Genomic DNA, 23078 nt, shown 5'->3' on the forward strand with positions numbered 1-23078 from the left:
TGCCGATCCAGGGCGAACCGCGCTCCGTGTGCCCCTGCCCTCCGTGGGGCCCCGAAACCCGCGCGTTCCGAGCGCCGTGCCGGAGCGGGTGACCCGCGGGGACTCCCACGGCTCTCGTATTGTCACAGCCCCGCTGAGAGCCGAGTCCGGGGCGGTCTGACCTCCCTCATGGAGCTCCGGACCGGCAGCCCCGGCGGGGGCAGGAGGTGGGCCGGCCCCTCCCGGGGGTGGGCGGCGGGCGGGGCGCGGCGGCTCCTCCTCGCCGGGCCGGGGTTAGTTTCGGAGCGGAGCCGGGGGTGGAGGCGGCGGCGGGAGAGCGGCTCCCGGTGGGAACAAAGCGGAGGCTGGGCCGAGCCGAGCCGAGCCGGGTGCCTCCCGCAACAGGTCGTCCCGGCAGCAGCAGCAGCGCAGCCCCTCTGCCCCCCGGGCCGCCGCTCCCCGCTCCGGGTGGCGGGGCCGGCACCGGCCGCCCCCATGCGGTTCGGCTCCAAGATGATGCCGGTGAGTCCCGGGCCGCGGCGAGCGGAAAGTTGGAGCGGGGCAGCGGGAGGGAAAATGGATCCTGCGGCCGTGGAGGGGGGCGGGAGGCGACTCTCCTTCCCTCCGGCGTTCCCTGCCCGCCTTCCCCCGCTCGGTCCGGGCTCCGCGGCCGCTCAGGGGCTTCCCCTCCCCCTCCCAGGTTTTCCTTTTCTTCCTCTTTCACGCCGGGATCAACTTGTTAGACGGGCCCGCTGGAGCCGGGCCAGGCCGGGGGGGCCGCGGGGCCCTGGCAGCGGCGCGGGTGGAGGGGGGCCCTCAGCGCCCGGGGCTTCTCCTTCGCTCGCTGCGGGGGGAGACGGCTGGGATGAGCCTTCCCCGCCCTCCCGCGGGCTAGTGGGCGCTTCGCCTGGATCCTGCTTTCTTCTTCTTTTTTTGTTTGCTTGGTTGGGTGGTTTTTTTATTTGTAATGGTACGAAGTTCTCAAAGTTGGTTTGAGCTGTGCTGTTTCTGGGGGTTTGTGTGGTTTTGCCGTGCTATGCCCGGGCTGCCGGGAGAAGATGGAGCCCGCGTTGTTTGCGGTGCGGAGCTCTCGGCTCTCGGGGCAGGTATTCCCCACCTCCCCGACAGAGTTTCGGGAGCTCTTGGCGGCGGTGTGTGCTAAACCTGCCCGGCTCTGGGAGGTGTCTCTGTTCCAACACTTTCAAAGGGCACACGGAGCACCGCCTCCTCTAAGGAGTTTTACCATGAATTTTAAAACTGCTCCGTTTTTGTCAGTTGCAGTTTTCCTTAGTTTCGAGCGCAATATATGCGAAAGCGGTGACGTAAAATAGTTTCCTTTGAAGGTACACCTGCCACTAAATCCCTGGGTTTAGTGGCAGGGATGCCCCGTGAAATCCATATTCTGTTGTTCTGGTAGACTGGAGTATGTACAGAAAATCCTGACGAGCTTAATACCTATTTAGTCCGAGCTGAGGGTGCTTTCAAGTGTTGTCTCTGCCATCCTCCCCCAGGCGGTGTGGCCTGTCTTACCGAGTAGCTTTGCACGCATAGGTGGTTCTTTCAGCAGCATTCTTGTATTAAAGATTATTTCTAGTTTAACTCTTCAAGGAACTGACTGAAGCAATCAAAGGAGCTGTAGTGAAAGGTGAAACTGGGAATCCGTGCTGGAAGGATGTGGGTGTTTCAGGCAGGCTTGTTTTGCTATAGGTGTGAGGTTCTTCCTCTGCAATTAGGAGGAAATAATGAGCGATAATTTGATCTCGCAGAACACTAGAGAAGGCTGGGTGACGATTGCTCTAGCTAATGAGGGAGGAACAGACACAATATGAACCCAGCTAGATTAAATAGCCACTGTGTTGTCTGTCAACAGTGGTGTTGTCTGCCTGTAAAAACTTAGAAAAACAAGCAGTAAATATAACAAGGTGTTGATTCAATCCATGTCAAAACTGAGCTAGGTAAGCGCCCTCGTATATCAGTGAAATCTTCAAGAGATGCTGTTGCTGGTGAGTTCCTTGTCACTGAGTTCAAATAAAGGAGAAAACAAACAGGCGCAGCCTTATCCCATCAGCATTCGCAGGTGACAAGTTCCAGAGTATGCATTGCCCCGGTGGCTGCGACTTCTCTTTGGTTGATGACTCAACTCATTAGGGATTCTGGTTTTTAACACGTAAATAAAGGGGTGAATACGACCTTTTCACATTGTGTTTACTGCGAATAATGAAAGGATTGTGAGGGTTGATAAGTGGCTTAAAGAATAAAAATGTAAGTATTTTGAGTATTAGGACTTTTAATTCAGCTTAAAAAGCTTTTCTCCAGATTTCCTCATTGTCTTTTAGGTAATAATAAAAAAACCTCTCATTTATTTTTTCAGATAAAAAAAGTTTGAGATGGGCAGAGAGGGAGGATTGGAAAAAGAGAGGGAACAGGACATGAGGGCTTTTTTATTTGTTCAGTAGTGCAGTGTTCATAACTTCAGTATCTTTTTCTTCATTGTTTGTATGAAAAGTAGTAGGCTGGCCCTAAACCATATACAAAATGTTTTGTTTCTTAAAAGTTTAAGATGTCTCCTTCTTTTCTCCACCCTACAAATAAAATCCTCTATATATTTTTTTTAACACTCAGCTCCAAGTCCATCTCCTGTGCTCCAGAAGAGAGCGTGGGCAAAGGATTAAACAACACAGTTTGTTCCCCAAGTGGGAAATACAGGCAACGTGAGCCCAGCCAGGAATTCACCTCTGAGCAGCTGCCAGGGAAAAGCTGGGAAATTGCTGTAGCAGCACAACTACTCATGCTCTTGGGAGACTACCCTGAAATAGGAATGTTTTCCTTGTGGTAATGACAGATAGAGCTCAACTGCTGCTGTAACCATATGTGAGGGCAGTGGGGCTGAGAGTCTGCACGAGGCTGCGCTAAGAAGTAATTTGTGTGTAGCTGTACTGATGAAGGTAATAACAGGGTTAATGCTGGCAAGCTGTGAGAGGTTGTCTCACCTTTCATCTGTGAAGGCTTGTGGGAGTGTGACTGGTACTGTTAAGCAGTGAAAAGGAGCTGGAAACACTTTCTAAAATAGCATATTTTTCCACAGCATAATTGGTATCTCTCCTTTTATTTTACATTATTACCCTAAAAGGAGTATGTATTGAGAAATAATTTGGGTCATTATGCATGCTGGATAAATGTTTGGGTTTTTTTTTTTTTTTTTCCTGTCAGAATGTGGGATGTGGTAGAGTGAGCTACCCTTTAATACCCAGAGAAGTTTTAGATCAACCCCCTTTGATCTAGATAATGATTAATTTTTCAATTTGAATTATGTGCATTGGTTCCTGGAGGCCTCTTGAAATTGAGGTGGATCCAGACCCACAGCTATATTGTTAGGGACTAACTTGGCAAACTGGAGAGCACTTTAATTCCTTAGTAAGTTTTGCCTTCTATCATCAGAAATGACTGAAATGTCTGACACCCAAGTTCTTGATAGCCATGTGTTCTTTTCTAATCAAGTTAAACTTTCAAGTGTAACACTGCAACTTTGATACCCCAAGGAGTAGTGCTTTCCTTCTGAAGTCTAACATCTTGTCCAAGAGATCTTCATGGAGTTGCCACATCCAGTGAACACTTTAAGTACATATTTTCACTGCAGAATGCTCACTAGTTTGTGGATATCTCTACATTTCACCTTTAAAAAACCCTTATTTAAAAATTAAAGTTGTTTTGCAGCTAATTGGAGCTGCTGTATGGATTCTGAGTTACTGAGGTAGTCTCTCTCTGGGAATTTTGTAGGATGCACTTCTCTGGTAGTTTAACTAAAGAACTTTTAGCAGAAGTGAATCTCTTGTGCTTTGTAATATAAGCAGCTGTAAGTTTATAAACAAACTGACCCCCAGCAGAGTTTATGGGAGGAATAAATGAGCTGTAGGATCTCAGTGCTGTTCCTGTGGTCTTTTAATTATTTATCTCTGATCAGGTTTATCAGTCATTAACACTGTTTTCCTTGGCCCCTTTCATGGATTTCAGTGCAGGAATGGGGTTTCAGACTGAGCTCTTCAAAGAGTATGCTGTTTATCTTCATCTAATTGGAGGATTTAGTTTATTAAGTGTTCTTTTAACTGAATATCCACTTAATGTTAATAATTTAAAAGTTTTAATGCTATGTTCAAACACTTTAATGTGGTACTCAGTGTTTAAGTATTCTGTCTAGAATGCTAAATAAAGCTTAGGTGGTTGTTTTGCTGTGCTGTCTTAGCTCTAAACTTCTCAAACCTCTTGGACTTCCCTTGCAGACTCTGACCTGTTGTTATGCAAAATAGAAAACACTGCCTTGAGGTTCCCAGAGTGGTTTTTTTTCTTTTTCCCCTCCTTTTGCTTCATGCTGTTACAACAAGATATTTTTTAACTTTTTTTTCTGTTGAGTGAATAATTGATCCAGGAGTAGTTTTAAATGCATTTATTTTCTCCTATGTAGTTTTTAATACCATAGCACTGTACCTGCAATTTGTGTTATATTACACTGCAGTGTGTTAATATCTTTGCTTCTTTGTGTTGCTTTTATCAGACATGGGGGAAGGGCAGAATTACAAATTCATACCAGATCAAGTGTGGTGACCATGGGAATAGTTAATTATGCCTCCTCTAATCTGTTGAACAGTTCAGGGGCTGAGTGCCTCGTGGGGCTCTTGCATTTACACTTTTGAGGGCTAATATGCTGTCGTGAAGTTTGGGATGGATGGATAAATCACAGAATTTTGTTTTGTCTTCTCCTTCCTATGTTGTCAGAAGGAATCTCTGCTTTTCTGGTGAGCAGATCTGCTTTGTGGCATTAATTTACATGCAAGTCAGTTGGACTTTAAAAGGCAGGTATAAAGGTTATTTCCACAGAACAAACTAGTGGCATGGCAGTGTGCTTAGCATTCCTTTCAAATTATTGATGGAGAAACTCTTGAAAGTGCTGTTTGCCTAGCCCTGTCCTTGTCAGCAGCCTGCCTTGGGGACTGCTCTCTCTCCCTCTGTGTGTGTTACGGAGTTGGTTTAATTACTGCGCAGTCCTGCCTTGCTGCCACACAGCCTCCCTGCTGGCTAACCCTGACAAGGTGGGCTCAGGCTGCCTGCTATGGCTTGGTGGCACAGCTGAACAAGGACTTCTTGCCTCCTTGTCCTTCCTTCCCACTGAACAAAGGAACAGCCAAGATCCTCTTAATGTCTGGGCTTGTGAAATGTGAGAGGTACTCGGTGCTCTGGGAACTGGAGGATGCTCCTATTCAGGAGGTAATGAGCAGATAAATCTTCTCTTTGCTCTCAGTTTTATTATCTTGAGGCCTGGTTTCTGTCAGCTTAGTCACTTGTGAGTCAGGCAAAGTCTTTTTGATGTTCAGTTCCCAAACAGAGGGATGATACTGTGAGTAAAGGTCACCAGAAATCCTGGACATCACGTGAAGTGTACTTAATTATCTTAGTCACTACTGCTTCACTGGTTTAGAGGTTTCAGGCTTGTCTGTGGAACATGAAAGACCTGAAATGTTGTTTAAAACCGTGTTGGATAACTTGCTGCAGTTTGGGATAAATGTTCATGGAGAGGGAGCAGAGAGCTGGGACAGAACAGCAACTGTGACTGACGTGTTAAAGGGCACAAAGTTGTCTTCTGCTGTTGCTGTTTGCATTTAGTTAATCATTAATGTTCAGGATCTTGCTGTTTAGGGTTAGTCATGCACTTGTACTCATTGGATGTTTCACCAGAGGGATGGGATTACATGGATGTTGACCCCACTGGTGTTTTAAGGATGAACCCTTTGGGTTTTGTTTCTGTGGTGTTAATACCAAGAAGTTTTTTGCTGAGCTGGTAATGTAGTTTCTGTACAAATTGATTCTATACTGCTGTGATGCTTCCTGGTCTTAATCTGATATGGACCTTTGATAAATGGCTGTGTGCAGTGCTCTACCTTTTACTGGTGTTTATTTTTAAAAGAAAGATTAGAGGAAAACTTAGTGCATTTGTTTAGGGTTTTACATTGTTTTAAAACCCTTTTCATGTGTTTATTTTGTGCTTCTGCAAAGTGAAGCATAGACACTTTAAAATCAAGCTTGTACTGCAGTTATCACTTATTTTGTTCTCTTGCTAATAGAATTGATTCCTTTATCTACAGTGTACCTGGGTGATAATACCCAAATTCATGTTAAAACATGGACATGTTCCCACAGAATTGACAAGAAGGTGACTTTAAAGGTTCTGACATTATTGAGTTATTCTGTATCAAACATTTGATCTGTAAAATGCAAACTGCTGTGGATCATAACTTTGAATAAAGAGAGCAGAAGCTGCAGGGAGGTTGAGTCATTTGTTAGAGGTCACGCAGTGAACTCAGCCTGGGATGTGGAGGAGCTGTAGGGCCAAACCAACTGGGACATTGTGGTGCAGCTGGAATACAGGTCTGTCATATCCAACATCAGCATTTAAATGATTTGTAGAGTTAATCACAAATGGAGAGAGAGCTCTGGTGGTAATTCATTGTGTTCCATGCTTGAGAATGGTCCCTGAAAGAGATGCTTCACAAATCCTTTAAAATACATAAAATAAATATTCTTGTTTCACTGTTAAGGATGTATCTTGGATAAGAAGCAGTGTGTGGGTTTCATGTTGTTTTTTTTGTTGAATAAGTTAGATTTTCCTTGTCATTTGATGCTTCTACTTTATGAAACTTAATTACTTAAGGAGTAATTTAGATCTAAGTCTAGATTACTGGTTTTCCTCTATTTCATTAGGGCGTTAAATCCCATTGTTTGTTTCAATTGAAAGCTAAGGGAGAGTCTCTGGAATTGTGTATTTTTCTTATTTAATTTTCCTTCTGTTATTTAGAAAGAGTAAAATTTTTTTTTTTTTTAATGTATTTGAGCTGTGTTCTGCACCAAAGCACAGTAGCTCCAGTGCAGCACCAGCCTGTGAGTCTGAACAAGGAGCTGGAAGATTCCACATAAGCACTGCTGTAGTTTATCCTTCTTGCATTCTCAAGGTATGGAGGCTTCACCTTCTACAAAGTGACTGTCCCCTTCCTGAATTTCAGTAGCCACAGGCCTCTTCAGCAAGACACAGGACTCTCATGCTCCTATTCCTTAGTTTTGCTGAGCAAACCTGAAGTTGTGCAACTTGGCTGGGCTAGCAAATAATATGAATTTAGAGGAGAGCTTTTACTCCCTGTAGCTGGGTCTCTTACTCAGCTGTTTCTGGCATACTTGTGCACAGTTATAACTTGCTAATTTCCCTGCTGCCTGAGTGGTGACTTGTCTAGTGCTCTAGTGCACTTTCTCCTTTTTTTTTTTTTTTTTTTTTTTAGGAGTGTGCACACACCTTTTTCACTCTGCTCTCTCAGTGTTTGCTGTGCTGAATGCAGAATCTTACCTAGGTCAGTGTCTGAATCACACAGAGCAGTGATTTGTGGAGGGATAGAATGTAAGAGAATAGTGCAGAAGGTAATCTCACACCTGAGGAGTTGCAGCTGTACCAATCACCAAAGATTAGGAACAGCCCTGCCCTTAACAGGGCACAGCTGTGTCCAATAATGATGAGTGCCACAAAAGAGTGGGTGAGCTGGGTGAGGAGAGTTGGAGTTTGTTGGCTGTGCTGTGAAGAAGTCAGTGCTGTGAGGAGCTGACCATGAGAACTCACCAAGAAGGTATGGAACTTTTGCAATAAGATGACATCAGTGATTGTTGGCTCCTGCCTGATTTCTCCAGACACATGAAACCTTTTCCTGCCATCTTTGGATATCCTAAGCCAGGGAAGACCCTGTAAAGGATGGCATTCCTAGAATTTGTTAGAGCTTCTCTGGTCTCAGCTGTAGTACAACTGTGTGTCTCTCAACATAATTAATTGTTCTGGAGAAGCTGACACAGCAGGGAATATCTGAATTCTGGCTGTCGTGGAGTGAGGGTGGTGTCACTGAGTTGTGCAAGGCAGGGTGCAAGGGACCAGGCAAAATGGACCAGACCTCCCAGAGGAATGGCAGGGAGCTCTCCTGTGAAATACCAAGGTGGCAGAGGGACTCTGCCATGGCTCACGTCCAGGCTGTGTTCCTGAAGTGTTGCTGTCCTGTGGCCTCTCCATGCTGCATCTTCCAGCCTTTTGAGAACAGATTCTGCTGCAAGGGAAGGTCTGTGCAGGGAAGCCACGGGCACAGCACTCTGTGCTTCTTGCCTCTGCACTCATGTCCCTCTGTGCTGTCCGTAGTCTTGCCCACAAAGCCCTTCTCAGAGCGATTTACCAGTGTTGCACAAAAAACATTGTTATTTAGGCTACTTCTCTTGCAAATAGTATTTAGCACTGTTGGCTAAGAGAAGGTTTTCTACCTCCAGGGAAGCTGAATGAGCAGCCAAGTAGTACCAGGCTGAAAGGGACAACCTCTGAAGCTCTTGAAGTGAGAGGAGCCTGGCATAATATGAATGTTATTTGTTTAAACTTTGCTCTGTTTAATTCATTTAAAATAGGTGTGACATCACCTAAGCAGCCACCATTCTGTACAACACTGTGTTGTTTACTGTCATGACTTTGGTGACAACCTGCAAAGCCAAAAGCCATCCAGCAAGCTCTGCTGCCTTGCCCTGCTGAACTGTTGTCCCTTCACTTCTCAGTTGTGTCTGCACAGAGCCTGCTATTGCCTGGAGAGAGCTGTGGGGAGTGAGAGCAATTAAATAAAACCTGTCAGACAGTGATCAGCTCTACAATCTGCCACCCTTCTGCAGTGTCTGGTGGAGTGCCTGAATGTTTGGGATACAAGTTAAAATGTGTAGAGCTCCACAGGAGCAAAGGTTGGATCAAGCAGGTTGCTTGGGCTCACGGGCTGACTGAAGGGAACAAGATTTCTCCTTCCCAGTTCTGCTGGAGTTTCACATATCTTGTTACTGTAAAGTGGTTGGCTGAGACTGTCTGGCCATTCATCATTTCTGCTATTGGACTAGCCCCACTGATCGCTTTTAACCTGCAAAATAACAACAAAGATCCATCTGTTGTGTTGCAAATGCTCAGTGTGTCCTCTGTGCCAACTGAATGGCTGCTGCCTTAGTTACTCATGACTTCTGTGTGTTGCAGCCCAGAAGAACTAGGACAAAACTCCTCCTTTATGGCTTTGAATAATAATAATAATAAAATCAGCTGTTGTCACATAGGTGTGATCACCAAGCACAGGCATTTTGTGCTGGCCAGCTTTGGCATGGCTGGTGGCTGTGTTGGTTGTCTGCAGTGCTGTGTGTCCTGGATGTGACAAGTGAAGGGCATTGCCATGCAGCAGGAGTGTGTACCCACCCAGAGCTGGTGGTGAGCTGGGAAGGGCTGCCCTTCTGCAAAGGTGTGGTGTGACATTCCACCTAATGAATTTAATAGTAGGATGCTGCTCAAATGGATGGTCTTGTTCCTTTGGTTTCCATCCACACCCAAAGCCACGTGGCTTTTGTAGCCTCCCCTTGAATTTAGTAAGGACCTGAGTGATGGTTTGTAGCAAATAAAGGCAAAAAGGAGCCAAAAACTTCCATGGTGGAGGTGATTTGTCATGGGGCTGTGCAATCAGAAATAATGTGGATTTGGGAGGGTTTTGGTGTGCCTCAGCTCTCCATTGGGGAGCAGTCAGATGATGCCTTATCCTCGTCCTACCATTATGGTATTTGCAAGGAATGCCCCAACAAAGCAGGAATGAAACATCTGACTCCATGTTCTCAGAAGGTTAATTTATTACTTTATAGTACTATATTATATTAAAGAATACAGAAAGGATGCTTTACAGAAGGCTAAAAAGATAATAATGAAAACTCGTGACTCTTTCCAGAGTGTTGACACAGCTTGGCCCCAATTGGCCAATGAGTGAAAACAACTCACAGCAGAATCCAATGGAACAATCACCTGTGGGTAAACAATCTCCAAACACATTCCACATGTGAGCACAACACAGGAGAAGCAAATGAGATAAGAATTGTTTTCCTTTTCTCTGAGGCTTCTCAACTTCCCAGGAGGAAAATCCTGGGCAAAGGGATTTTTTCAGAGAATGTAAATGCCACATACCCTCCCTTGAGAATTGGTAATACAGAGGAATTTCTGCACCATCTTTGTGTGTTGTCACTCATTTCAAGGATTAAATTGGACTAACAAAAGCATAGCATTTAATCTGGTGATATTTAGAAGATGTAACAAGGAAGCCTCTACATTGTAATAGCAAATATGTAGGAAGACAGAGCAGATTTTGAAGGTGATAAATAAGCACACTATTGTACTGTGTGGTCTGAAATTGCTAGTTTGGGTTGGTTTGGTTTGTTTTTTGCTTGTCCTGCAGGTAGATGGCTGAGTAGCACCTTCTGGAATTGGAGCATAAAGGAGATGTCAGCCCAGACTGTGATGTGCTAAAATGCTTTTGAATTTACCGTTGTAGTAATGCATTTTAGGGTGCCAGACTGGTCAGCTTGCATCACAGAACAGCCCAGTGTGTCCTGTGACTTTTCCTGCACTGGGATTAATCTGTGTGGTTAAATATGTCATTGTTTCAGCTGACAGGAATGGTGTGTCCTCTGACCTACCTGTGTGTGTCATGAGTGTTTTGGTTTGGAGTGTTTTATGGAGGTAGGACACAGGTTTTGACAGCTGTTTTCCTGAGAGGAGTGACTAATACAATGTGTTTGCAGCAGTGTTTGGCACAGAGCTCTGTGAAGTTGCTGGGTTTGGAGTAAATGAGTGTTCTGTGCTTTTTTTTTCCCTGACTTGCTACATGATTTGTTTTGTCTTGCTGTTACATCACAAATCTTCTGCTCTCTTGTTCTTTTCTTTTTTTTTTAATACCATTTTAGATACGTTGACTCACAAAAAAAGACATTCCTCTCCTCTGCTTCCATACCCTGCCCTCCCCCATGGGTGCTCCCACCAGCACAGCCCCCTGGTATCAGTAAATAGAATTTAAGTTATAAATGTGCCTGATGTATGGGCAGGCACTTGCTGTATGATAAATGTGACTTTGCCTTGTGTGTTCTGGTGGGCTGAGGTGGAGCTGCTTCCTGGTGTGAATGCTGATTGTCTTTTTATTGGTAGATTATTGCAAATTGGCAGGAAAAGCAGAAAAGGAGAGTTTTTAAACCCAGGAAGGGTTGATGTCTTAGGCAGTGGGAGGTGTGGTGTGGGTGGGAAAGGTGCCAGATCCTGTGATAGCCTGTGTTGTTTAGGTGTAGGTGGTGTTAAAAATGCTTTTATCCCTGATGCATATCTATTTTTGCTTTTCTCCAGGAAGAGTCTTGTCTTGTACAAAATCTTTTTTTGTTACCAGGAAAAACACTGGGCTTTCTTTTCATTGCATTTTAAAGGACTGTCTTGAGATTTGTAGTTCTCCCAAGTCCCCACAGGGAGCATTTACTGTGGCCCCTTTTTGGCCTCTGGCCATGTAGGAGGCTGAAGCAACCATAACACTTATTCCCAATGGGGGGAAGCTCAATTACAGCAAGAGCAGCCTACTTTCTTTTTTATTTTCCTTTATGAAGTTATTACTACCTTTTTTTCCTTTTGTACAAAGACTTCCTCTGAGTTTGACGTAAGTACAGAAAATTGAGATGATTCAGGCTTAAGCTTGAGTTCATAACCCCACTCATTATGCTTGGATGTTGCTTTGGCTTTGGGATCATTGGGAACAGCCCGTGTTTTGATACTGAAGAATGGGAAGAGGAGCAACTGGAACCTCCCTGTGATTATGTTGGATGAGTTGGACTGGTCCCCTTTTCTATAGTACATATCTATTGTAAGAATTACATGGTATAATTTTTTTATCTGCCTGAAAATAACATTAATTTCATTCTGCTTGTGTATGAAGTGTTTATAACTTGGTGCTGAATGCAGAAGATGGGGCAGAGTTTGCCTGAAGGGGCAAACCTCCAAAGATCCAATTCTCCTTTGCCAGCTCCAGGAGGAGGAGCAAGCTGCAAGTAGGACACCGAGAGTACAAGCCCAAACACCAAGTGTGGGCTTGCTGTTCTGACAGCCAGCTTGCAGGAGTTGATGGTAAAGTGTCCAGCAGTGCACAAGTGGCGTCTGCAAGGAGCCACAAGGAAGGATTTGGGGAGAAAGGGAAAGAGTATTTTGGGGTGGAAGGGAATGTGTTGAAGGAGGGGAGCTGCACAGATGGCAGTGACAGGGATCTGTGAACGTGCTGCTGTGTGGTGTAATGTGAAGAATATATGCAGGGTTTGTTTACTCTGGATTTCTGCAGTTGTGTAACTACATTGGTGCAAATTCAAGGGGATTCAGGTATTGAGCAGAATGAGCTGTGGATGATTGGTGTTGGCAAATGTGGGTGCTCAGTAAAAGGCTGTGGTTTCCTACGTGTGCTACTGAAATTGGTGTATTTTATATATTTTACAGGCCAATTTGTTTGGTTTTTATACTTGTATTGGGTTTGTATAGCCAGGTTTTGGTGGGGGAGGGCTACATGGGTGGCTTCTGTGAGAAACTTCCAGAAGCTTCCTCCATGTCCAGCAGAGGCAATTCCAGCCAGCTCTGAGATGGACCCACTGCTGGCCAAGGCTGGACCAGTCAGAAATAGTGGCAGCACCTCTGGGATAACATATTTAGCAAGGAGGAAAAAAAAAATATGTTGTGCAGATATAATTACCAGCTGGAGAAGAGCAGAGTGAGAATATGTGAGAGGAGCAACTCTGCAAACACCAAGGTTGGCTGAGGAGGAGAAGGAGCTCCAGGCACTGGGAGTGAGATTCCCCGGCAGCCTGTGGTGAAGACTGGTGAGGCAGCCGTGCCCCTGCAGCTCCTGGAAGGTCCATGGGGATGCAGAGATCCACCTGCAGCCCATGGAGGAGACCCCCACTGGAGCAGGGGCATGAAGAAGAGGCTCTGAAGAAGAGTCTCTCAGAAGAGGCTCTGAATGGGCTCTGATCTTGTGGGAGGCCCATGGTGGAAGAGGCTCCTAGAGGAGACGTTCAGACCTGTGGAGAGAGGAGCCCATGCTGGAGCAGGTTTCCTGGCAGGACCTGTGGGGCAGGCTGTGCCTCTGAGGCACTGAGCTCTGGAAGTAACCTACCTTGTAGCAGTTTGTGGAGAACTCTTACCTGGGGTGGTGGACTCACACTGGAGAAGTTCATGGAGAACTTTATCCCATGGGAGGGACCCTCACAGTGGCAGGAAAGGACTCTTCTCCCTGAGCAGCAGCAGGAACAGCCTGTGATGAACTGACCACAGTCCTATTCCCATCTCCCTTCACTGCTGCTCTTTCCAAGCTAGAGCTGGAAAGGTGGGGGAAAGGTCTTATTGTACTTCTTATTGTACTTCTTATTTTCCTCCTCTGAGTTTTTTAATCACAAGTCCATTTAACATCTCTAATTTGAATCTCTTTTGCCTGTGACATTATTTGGGGGGTGATCTCCAGCTCCTTATCTCAATGTATGAATCCTTCATTATATTTTGTCTCCCTGATTCATTTGCAGAGGGGAGTGATAGAGAGGCTTTGGTGGGAGCCTGGCATCCAGCCAGAGTCAACCCACTACAAACTTTTAGATTTTTTTTTCCTACTAAATGCTGATGTTGCAATAGATCCTTGCAGTGTAAAAGTATGGGTGGCTTTAAAAGCCTCCTTTGAGATTTTCTTGCCTTGTGTGATACATGGCAGCTCATTTAAGGAGTGGGGAGTTAGGTTGCTCCTGTGCTGAGTGTTCATCCAAAATACTGAGCTTTATTTGCATAGACCTTTCTGGTGTCTGGCTTGTGGGAGGACTTTTGCTTTCTTGTGTATGAAAATGCCTGAAGAAAAATGTCAAACTGGAAAATGTAATTTGGGTTCAAAGTAAAAGTCTTTGTTTGGAAAGCTCTGAAAGACTGGGTGCATAATGCTCAGCTGAAAGGAGGGAGGATGTAGGTCAGGAATCCTGTGTTTACCAGTCCTGATAGACTTCACAAAATCAAAATTGCTAATCTAAGATAATGATTTTCTACAAGATTTGGCAGGGAAATTGTTATTGCATATTCCTCATTAGTAGGTCTGAACTGCAGTGCCGAGTTCTGTTGTTGGGGTTGCAGCCCATGAAGCAGAATGAGAGCAAACATCCATCCATTAATTTCAGACGGTAACAATACTTGGCCAGAACTTGGGGCTGTTTCCCTTGCAGCTCTTCAGATTCCCATCATGATGATTCAGATGCCTGATAGAGATGTAACGTGGCATTTGTGCTACAGCCTTTGCCCACTTGAGCTCGCATATACCATAAGCAGATGGCTTTCATTCTGTTCTCTCTACACTAAGGAAAAGAGGGAGGAGGAAAAACAGGAAGGGGAAAGCTTTCTCTTTGAGGAATGGAAAAATGAGCTGAAAGCAGCAAAATGCACATACATCTATGTTGTGTTTTAAGTCCTGGAAAAAATTTACTTTTTTGCTAAAGAAAAAATACAAATGCATAACAAACTTATTGTTTAAGTAAGTTTGTTATTTAAATAATACCATGCCATTGAGAGTAAAAGCTCAGTCTTGTTTTCTGCTGTGATACAATGAGAAGGGAAAAGGGCTGTGCTTTATATAGGCTGGGAATAATCTGAACAATCCCATGGTACTTCCTACTGTACTCCACCTACCTTGCATCATAACTTCCTTTCCCATATTTATGGCCCAAAGCCAGTGCAGAATAAACAGAGTGGAGTGTGAGGAGATGGCAAGAGCTGAACTCCGTGTGTTTGGGTGTGGCTGGAGGCAAGCACTAAACTTTACTCTGCATTTCTCTTGAACCCTTATTGAAAAGGATCAGGGATTGCAGGCATCCCATGTGCCTGTGTTCTAGTAAGTCTATTATTATCTTTGCTTACCTTAATCTTTTGCTTACCTTAATCTTTAGGGAGGATGTTGCCTGTGGAAGGACGATTTTTCAGGGTCTGGGGAAGTTCATGCAGAAGAATCACTGAATTACTCTGTTGCGGTATAGTTTGCACTGAATGGAGAGCTGTAACTCTGCACCAGCTCTGACTGCTGCTTCTCAGAACAGGAAAATGTGCTGTTGTGCAGGCTCTTTTCTGTTGTTTAGAAAGTTGCATCAAGTCAGCAAAAATATCTGTTTTAGCCACTGATTTCTCTCTAGCCATCTGGGAAGGTGCAGCATCACTGCTCCCACTAGGTAAGATGCAAGACTTTTAAATTTAAAACTCTTTGTGTGGAGGGGTTTTGTATCTATCAAGGAAGGCTTAGTAGTAGTTCAAACTGTGGGTAAAAGCAGTTATTTCTCTCACCTGTACTTGAAATGTGATAGTTAATCTATTAATTCTAAAATTTCTATGTTGCTAGTTTTTCAGTGAACTGAAACTAGCTTCTAAAATTACATTGTAGTTCAGGATTTAAATTCCTAGAAAAGGACGGAAATTCATTGAAAAGACCTAAAAGAGCGACTTCTAATGCCTCCTTAAAAATGACAGCTGAGAAAATTTGTTATGCAAGCTAAAACCATTATTTAGCTGTGTTATGGAAATAAAAAAATCTTGAACACAGGTAATGAGTGCTTGAAGGGATTAGGTTTCAGTCTGAAATGCAGCTAACAAAGAACGTGCTACAGAATGATGTTATTAGCCCTGATGCAGAGTAACAAAATGAATCAAATTTTCCAGAGGCAGTTTTCCTTTTTTGGCTATCAAATAATGGGATTGGCTCTGCTGTTTTCTCCTTGTGTGCCTCAGTTTCCCTGCTTGTAAAGTAGGAAACTGCTTGCTTGTGTCATGACTTCCTGCTCATGAAGTGCTTTGAAGCTGAAGAATACTGTGTGAATAGATGCCATGGTTTGTGTTGTATAGTGCATGCTGTGCAGGAAGCCTCCATAAAGTTAGGAATCCAGACAATAGTGAAAAACAGGGTTAAGTTGTTATTTTTTTAATATATTCTCTTCTTCATTATGTTTTATAAGGGACTGAGTTTTGCTGATTGTTGCCCATTGCTGACATTTTATGATCAGAGTTAAGATTTTTCCCTAGAAATGTGGGGCGGGGGGAAATGTGTCCCTTTTAACTCAGGTAGTTTCAGGAATTAGTTAATTAAGTGTATTTTAATTTACATCATGCCCCATATAAGAGTGTTCTGAATATTTGAAACCTGAATGCTTGAATGCTATTAGTGTATGAATTAGAAAGTATCCAATTTAGCACCCTTTTAGTTCCAAAGATGTGTGACATCAGCTTTATAATAACTAAGGAATAAGAGAAGTCTGATCCTTGCAGAAACACCATCAAAGCTGAAAAGTAAATTGCATTTCTATTCCCCCCACTTTAATCAATAATTGAGGCCTTCTGATCTAAGGAGAAGAGTGATTCAAGGCCTTTGATGTGAAATGATATCTTGTTGGATGGATGGGAATTATAAGACTTGTGTTTGCTCAGGTTAGTTTTTGGAAATGGTTTCTTCTGGGTTTGGATTTAGAAAAAAAATTTACTTTGTTTTTAATTTTTGCTTTGTGTGGCAACAAAGCAGGAGCCAAAATAGAGTCATAGACTAGCATTTTAACAGAGCTAGCCATTCTCAAATATTTTACTTTCAGTTGAAAATGTATTTGCAGATGTTGAGACCTTTTGTATTTAATATAGGTGTAATTGTATGAAATGATCCAGTTGATGAGCTCAGCAATGAGTGGGTCAGATTTGGAAGCAGAGGTAAGGCTGCTTGATGTGCAGGAGAGAGATGGAGGATTATAAAATAGCCCATGATTTTCTTTAATTGATGCCCTCTTCTGTGCTTCTGTTTGGTTGCTTTCCTTACTAAGCTCCCTTCCTGTTCCTGGGTGTGTTACAGTCCTGACTTAGTGGCTGTAGTTGGAGTTCATTCATAAATAAGTTGAAGCAAAATGATACATTTTGTGCTGAGGGTACTCAAATTGTATTTCACATTTCAGAAATTCACACCAGTGTGAATTTTTGAAATATTTGTGACTTGTGGTATTCACGTGCCCTCTAAACAAAGAAAAACTATGAAACAAGCAGAGAAGAAAGAAAACACAATTCCTCTCTTGCTTGCTGTGCCTATGTTGTGCTAAAGTAAAATGCAATATAAAAATTGTTTACCCAAAGTAAAGATGTTTTATTCCCTTGGCCTGTCAGGGCCAAGAAAGTGTATAAGTCATGGGACAGTCACGAAAAAATCAGAAATAAATGCAATTCTGTGCAGTTGTAAACAAAAGCGCATAGCAAATTCAGTTTGAATAAAATGTACATAGCATAGTATAATAAGGTAATTAATTAACCTTCTAATAATAATTCTTCTCATTATATAGAAGAATTATTCTTCTATATAATTCTAGTAATAAAGTCAGATCCATCATTCTCTCTCCCCTTTGTCAGAGTCACTTTTGATTTGCAATATTTGTGACTGAGGTGTCAGGCTTTTTTGGGACACGAAGTCCTTTATGTCCAGTACTCTGCTTTTCCATCCAGCTGTTTGGAAGTCAAGCACTGCAGTGATTCCTTAAAAAATTCTCCCCTGCTTCAGCTCCTGTGACCTTGGGCTTCCTCTGGTGTCCTTGGTGCAGCCGATCGAACTGCCTCGTTTGGTGGCTCCATAACTGCAAACTTCTATTTTCTAAGCTGGAGCAGAGTCAGCTGGAATTTCTGATGGGATTTTAAAAGGAACTGCTTCAGTAGATGCACAACACCCCTGGTTTCTCCCAACACCCCTGGCTTCTCCCCAGTATGCCAAAGTACTGCAGTGCTTTTATATTTTAAAGCTTTTCAGTACCTACAGTGAGCATGGTTTTAGGCTGGGAAAAGAAGGGCAATCTTTTAGTTTAGACCTTAAATTAGGGATCTGAGTCCTGTTCAAAAAATGCTTGGTGTGTGTGCTGGGAATTCATAAAACTCAATTTTTGTAAAGGAGAGAAAAACCCTCATCCAAGGCTGTATGGAATTATCAGATGTTTCAGTAGTTGCTTTCATGCTATCTTTAAAAAAAATACAACATCTGATTGAAATTTGTCTTCCTTGTTTTTTTTTTTTTAAATCAAGTGCTTCATTTATGCCTAGTTTCTAGCTTGAAACTGAATTTTTCGGATGTTGGTTTTTTTCCCCTCTGAAATTGCTGCATGTTTGTATACAAATGTCTTAGCACCTTCAGTTTCAGGGAGGAGTGAGAAACTGTTTAATATAAGGATTCCAGTTTATCAACAAAGTGTCCTGAGAGCACTCATGTCCTTTGTTTCTTGTTGCCGCACAGCAATAAAACAGTGATACAAACTAACTGCTGGGGTGGGTAATGAATGGCACAGTTGAACCATTCCCAAAGGGAGCAGGAGTGAGTCCTGGGGATCCCAGTTTGGGGTGGTGCCAGCCCCAGCAGCCACCAAGGGCGATGAGCAGCACTGAGAAATCGCAGCAGGCATTTGGTTCACATCAGCTTCTTCATCTTTCCCTTCTTCACCTCTCTGGGAAGAGGCATCTCTGTGATGGATGCTCTCTGGTCAGCTTGCCCTCAGCTCCAGTGTGTCCAGGGTACCCCAGGAGGCCTTGCAGGTGAGCAGGCAGTGGTGGTGACAAATGTGACACCATTTGGTGCAAGAATAGAACAAATACTCACAGAACTTGATCATCTCGGCATTGCCCCTGGAGCTGAAGGGAAGCAGGATGAGATAACATCATTATCATAACGTTTTAGTTGCTTTAGACTCTAAGGACTTGAAGATATGTTTTTTAGGGAATTTGCAGTTTGGTTGCTTTTCCTTTCCTTGGTTTCTAGAGGTAATGAAGACACTCCCAAGTCCCAGAAATGGCCCCACACAGCAGGTCTGAGTGCTCTTGGCTTAATGTATTAGTAATTATCCTGAGCATTGTGGATGGAAATGGCCACTCGTGATCCTTCCTGTGTAGTGTCTGTATTGCTAAATCCCAAGGATTAACAACTGGATATAGACAGGCACACTGAAGAGTGAACAGCCCAGCTAGGGTCAAATTAGGTCTGCTTTGTGTATAATGCCATGGTTTGTATAATTTTCTCTTAATTCCCATCTGTGAGCTCATCTTTTAAATTAACAAATGTTGTTGCAGACGCACAGCCTGTGCCATTTCTGAATGGCATTCCTGTTCTGAATACAAGGTTGTACAGCATTAAATGTGAAAGGTTGAAATGTTTTACACACCTGCATAAACTGCTGTAAATCTATTTGGGAACTTCTTTTTTATTTTATACTTTTCTGCCCCAGTAATTGTGGTTGAGAGATATTCTTACCTGGCCGCACTGACATCCTTCACTGCCAGGCTCCTCTAGGGGAGTCAGAAACACTGTAACATGTTCTGTGACAAGAGATTAAAGCCAAGTGTCAGAGTTCCTGCTTGGACAGCTTTGTCCCTTAATTTAGGTCACTACCTCCTTGTGCTGTCAACAGCGGAACCCACTGTGCTCATCTTCACTATATAGTAAGTGTGTGCTACACTGATCTTAACCTACCTCCACATTCTCTCTCCTTACAAGCTCCAAGTTTGGCTTTTTGTTTGGTTTTCTTATTGGTTTCTTGGGGTTTTTTCCCCTCCCATAAAGTGCCAAGGAAATGGGTGGGTAATGTAGCCATCAGGCAGTTTTGAGCTTGCTTTCAGCTTTTTCCTCTCTGTGAATGTTTGTAGAAGGTGTTCAGGAATTGATCAGAAACCTTTGTGTTGGGGAGCTGGGCAAAACCAGTGGTCAGAAATTCTGTGTTCTTGGTGTAGTGCCAGGGCTCAGAAAACACTGTTTGTCAGTGTTTGCACTGCCAGGAGTGGGTCACATACCTGCAGTCTGTGTAACAAGATGTGCAGAGTCTGGAGTGCTTTTGTCAAAGCTTTTGAAAGAGTAAAGGCACTCTCTCATATAGGGTTGAAGGGGATCTTGGCACTCAGAATAGCCCTGGAAAGGCTTTGGAGACATCAGGAATGTGCATGTGCATGGTTGTATTCCCTGAGAGTCTCCTGCAGCAGATTCCTAAAGCTGTGAAACAGATGAGGCTGAATTTCTTTTTGCAAAGGCATTAAAATCTCTAATTCCATAGTATTTACACAAAATCACAAAAATAGTGCATGTAGTAATGGTTTTGTTACTTTTAAAAAATGATGATTTAAATTCACTTAGAACGATATTTGTACCTCTCCCCTCTTGTTTGATTTGGCCTCCTTTTCCTCCTCTTTGACCTTTTGAACTCTTGCTCCTAAGGATGTATATCCCCTTCACCCTTTAGAAATGAGGACAGGCAAGGATTTGTGTCTTTTCTTGAGAAAGCACCTTTCCCATCTGTATGAAAAATCCTGAATTGTTTAGGTTGCTGTTGCAAATGCTTAGTGGAGCAATTGCTTTCTGGATATATTTGATTTTTTTTGCCTTGCTGGGGGCCATGTGAGTAACAGCCAGTTGAGACTGAAGTTGAGAATTGGTCTCAAGAGAACTGACATTAATTTTTAGCTGGCAGCTAAACTTTGATAGCAGTTTAATATTAATAGCATGTAGTGAGATGGTGCTCAGAGGCAGTAATCATCAATGTTTTCTATCAGATATGGCCACTGCCTTTTTAGAGTGCTTGTTTAGTAGTTGTGGCAGGAAAGACACAAGCCAGAACATCTGTGTGGTGTGTATAAACAGAAAAAACAAAGATAAGGAGCCTTCTCCAGCTGTGAAGAGGAAGCCAAGTAAAATATCCTTGGTTTTTTGGGAATGGGGTTTGGGGGATGACGTTGTTTTCAGGCTGAGACTAAGAGCACAGCAAGTTGACTTGGGTTTTAGGAACTTTTCTACGAAATGTGCTACAGAAATGCCAATTGTGTTTCCACTTCACTACCTACGTGGAAGGAATAGGTACTACCTATGTGGTAAACTCTGGTGGTTTTTAATACCAGGTGTAATTACCATTATTTTTCACTCTTGCTGAACTGTAGTTGACTGTTCCTTCCTGTTTTGTCAAATGATTGCAGGGTACGTACACATGTAGTAAAGTGAGAGGAGTTCTGACACATCACCTGAAGAGGGAAGGAAGGAGCACCAGGTCCAGATTTAAAACTTAGTAATCTTCTGACACTGTTGAGTCAGGGATGGATGAAATGACCCCATGGTTCAGAAGGTGAAAAAGAGAGACTTTATTAAGAGATGGCATCCTTTTATAACCAGGATTGCTAAGGTGAAACCTGATTGGTCTCAAAGTAAAAACTTTTCACACCATTGGTGAACCATGACTAGCCTACTCTGAAGGTACATACCTATAAACAACATGAACAGAAAGAGAGGAAGAATGAAAATACTGATCTAAGTTTCCCAGGCCTGAAGCCTGGGAGAATTCTCTTTGATTGAACTGAAAATCTCCACAATGTAATTTAGTTGAGCAGGTGATTACTTCTGCAGCGTCTCTTTTGCTTGTACGTTAAAGAAATTTGGGGTTGTTTAGAAAATTGTACCCAGTGTAGCTGATAAGATGTTATCTGTGTGGGAAAGGATGCATTTACAGCAGGCTGGGACTCCAAGGTGCAGCCTGCCTTTGTGCTGGAAAGTAACCACGTGCTGTTTCCTTTGTCTCCTGCAGATGTTTCTGACCGTGTACCTCAGTAACAACGAGCAGCACTTCACCGAGGTGCCAGTGACCCCCGAGACAACCTGCAGGGATGTGGTGGAGCTGTGCAAGGAGCCTGGGGAGAGCGAGTGCCACCTGGCTGAGGTGTGGTGTGGCTCAGGTAGGTCAGGCTGGCAGCTGCTGAGCTGCTGGGCCTTCTCTGCTCCTGACAAGGTGGCACATGGACAGATGTGGAAAGATGTGATCCTGTCCCAGAGAGTTCCTGCATTGCCGTTTCATTGGTTTCTTCATCACATTGGCTGTGTGATAACCCACACCTGCAAGAAGGGTCACATGTGCAAAACTGAGTGAAAAGCAAAAGGGAGCTTGAACATGCAGATGTTTCTGTGTCTGTGCAGCCCTTCTGTGACTCAGATAAGTCTGAGGGGTGTGAGAGAGTATTTTTCTCTTCCTCCTCCTCCCCACAGTGGGATCCCAGCAGTCTTTATGGGGATTTTGAGGTACTAAGTATTGGTAATTCTGTGACTAGTTCAAAGTAATTTCTTTTCCCCACAGCCATTTTCACTTGCAGTGGTAAAATAAAACTTCCTTTTTCTGATGGCACCTTCAGTGTTACCAATTGCATTGAGTGTGGATGGGAAGGAGTGTGTTAGCAGAAGTAGTGGGAGTTCCCTGGTGTGAAGTGCTCTAAAGAAAGTGGGTGACAGGGAGGATGGAGAAGCTACTTCTGGCTGTCCTTTCAAGCCTGTGGAAAAGGGGGTTGTGCATGTGGCTCATTGTCACTTTTTTTCTTTTTCTGTGTTCTTCTGATCTTGGGAGTTCAGATCTCCCAAACTTGCCGTGCTCCGTTGGAACTGGAGAATATATCAACAAAAAAACCCCTTAAACTATTACTAATGTCTCATGGCTTAAATGGGAAGGGACACTGGACTATCTCCTGTCTCCATGGTACTCACTGGGTACTGGGAGCCATCCAGAGGCATAAGATAGATGAATCCCTGGCAGGATTTTGAGTAATGAAAAATAATTATGTCTAAGCCAACCTTTTTGAGATGCTTCAACAAGATTATAAAAGAATCAGATGATAAGGGCTTATATTTCTGTCTTCCTCTGCTGTTATCTCAGGCTCACATCTGTTAAAAGAAGTCTTTGAGATGGATGTTTGTTTAATGCTAGAGATTCCTGAGTTGTCTCTTGATATTTACTTGCTTCTGACAGAGATGTCATGTTTCTAATATTTCTAACTTTAAAAAATGGAGCAGAATTTTTTTTTTCCTCCTTAGAAATAAAGAAGCTTTGCTTCATCAATGATAATAAAATAAAATCAACAATTCATCATGGAAAGAGATCTTCTAGGAATGTATTTTAATTGTTCATCTTTGTCTGAATTAACACAATACTGAAGTCTATAGTGAAAGAGAAGTAAAATAAAGATTTAGGTAAAACTACTGAATTTATAGTTAGCCTGAATCCCCACACCCTGTGAAAGAGCACAAGTGGTTGTGGTGAGGGACAGGGTTCTCCTGTTGATACTGAAGTTGGGGCTATGTCAGAGTGGGCAGCTCCTCTTGTGTTTCCTGAATCTGGATTTTTGCTTGGCTTTTGAGATGCTGATG

General features: G+C 43.4%; 1 protein-coding gene across 3 annotated transcripts in view; it reads left to right on the top strand.

Moving 5' to 3' along the window:
- The first annotated feature begins 407 nt into the window (after positions 1-407).
- Positions 408-23078, top strand: part of TP53BP2 (tumor protein p53 binding protein 2) — a 55397-nt gene continuing 32726 nt past the window's right edge. For 2 of the 3 annotated variants that reach the window (XM_054290446.1, XM_054290447.1), the window contains exons 1-2: positions 408-501; positions 21475-21622. In XM_054290446.1, the coding sequence (XP_054146421.1) occupies positions 475-501; positions 21475-21622 (175 nt within the window). In that variant the 5' untranslated portion in view covers positions 408-474. Of the gene's footprint in view, positions 502-14742; positions 14760-21474; positions 21623-23078 lie in introns of those variants that run through there. The other variant, XM_054290448.1, reaches the window with a different exon arrangement.

This window comes from Melozone crissalis, unplaced genomic scaffold (genome assembly GCF_028551555.1).
Source record: "Melozone crissalis strain CALT ecotype California unplaced genomic scaffold, PUWL_Pcris_2 ptg000081l_1, whole genome shotgun sequence".
Lineage (NCBI taxonomy): Eukaryota > Metazoa > Chordata > Aves > Passeriformes > Passerellidae > Melozone > Melozone crissalis.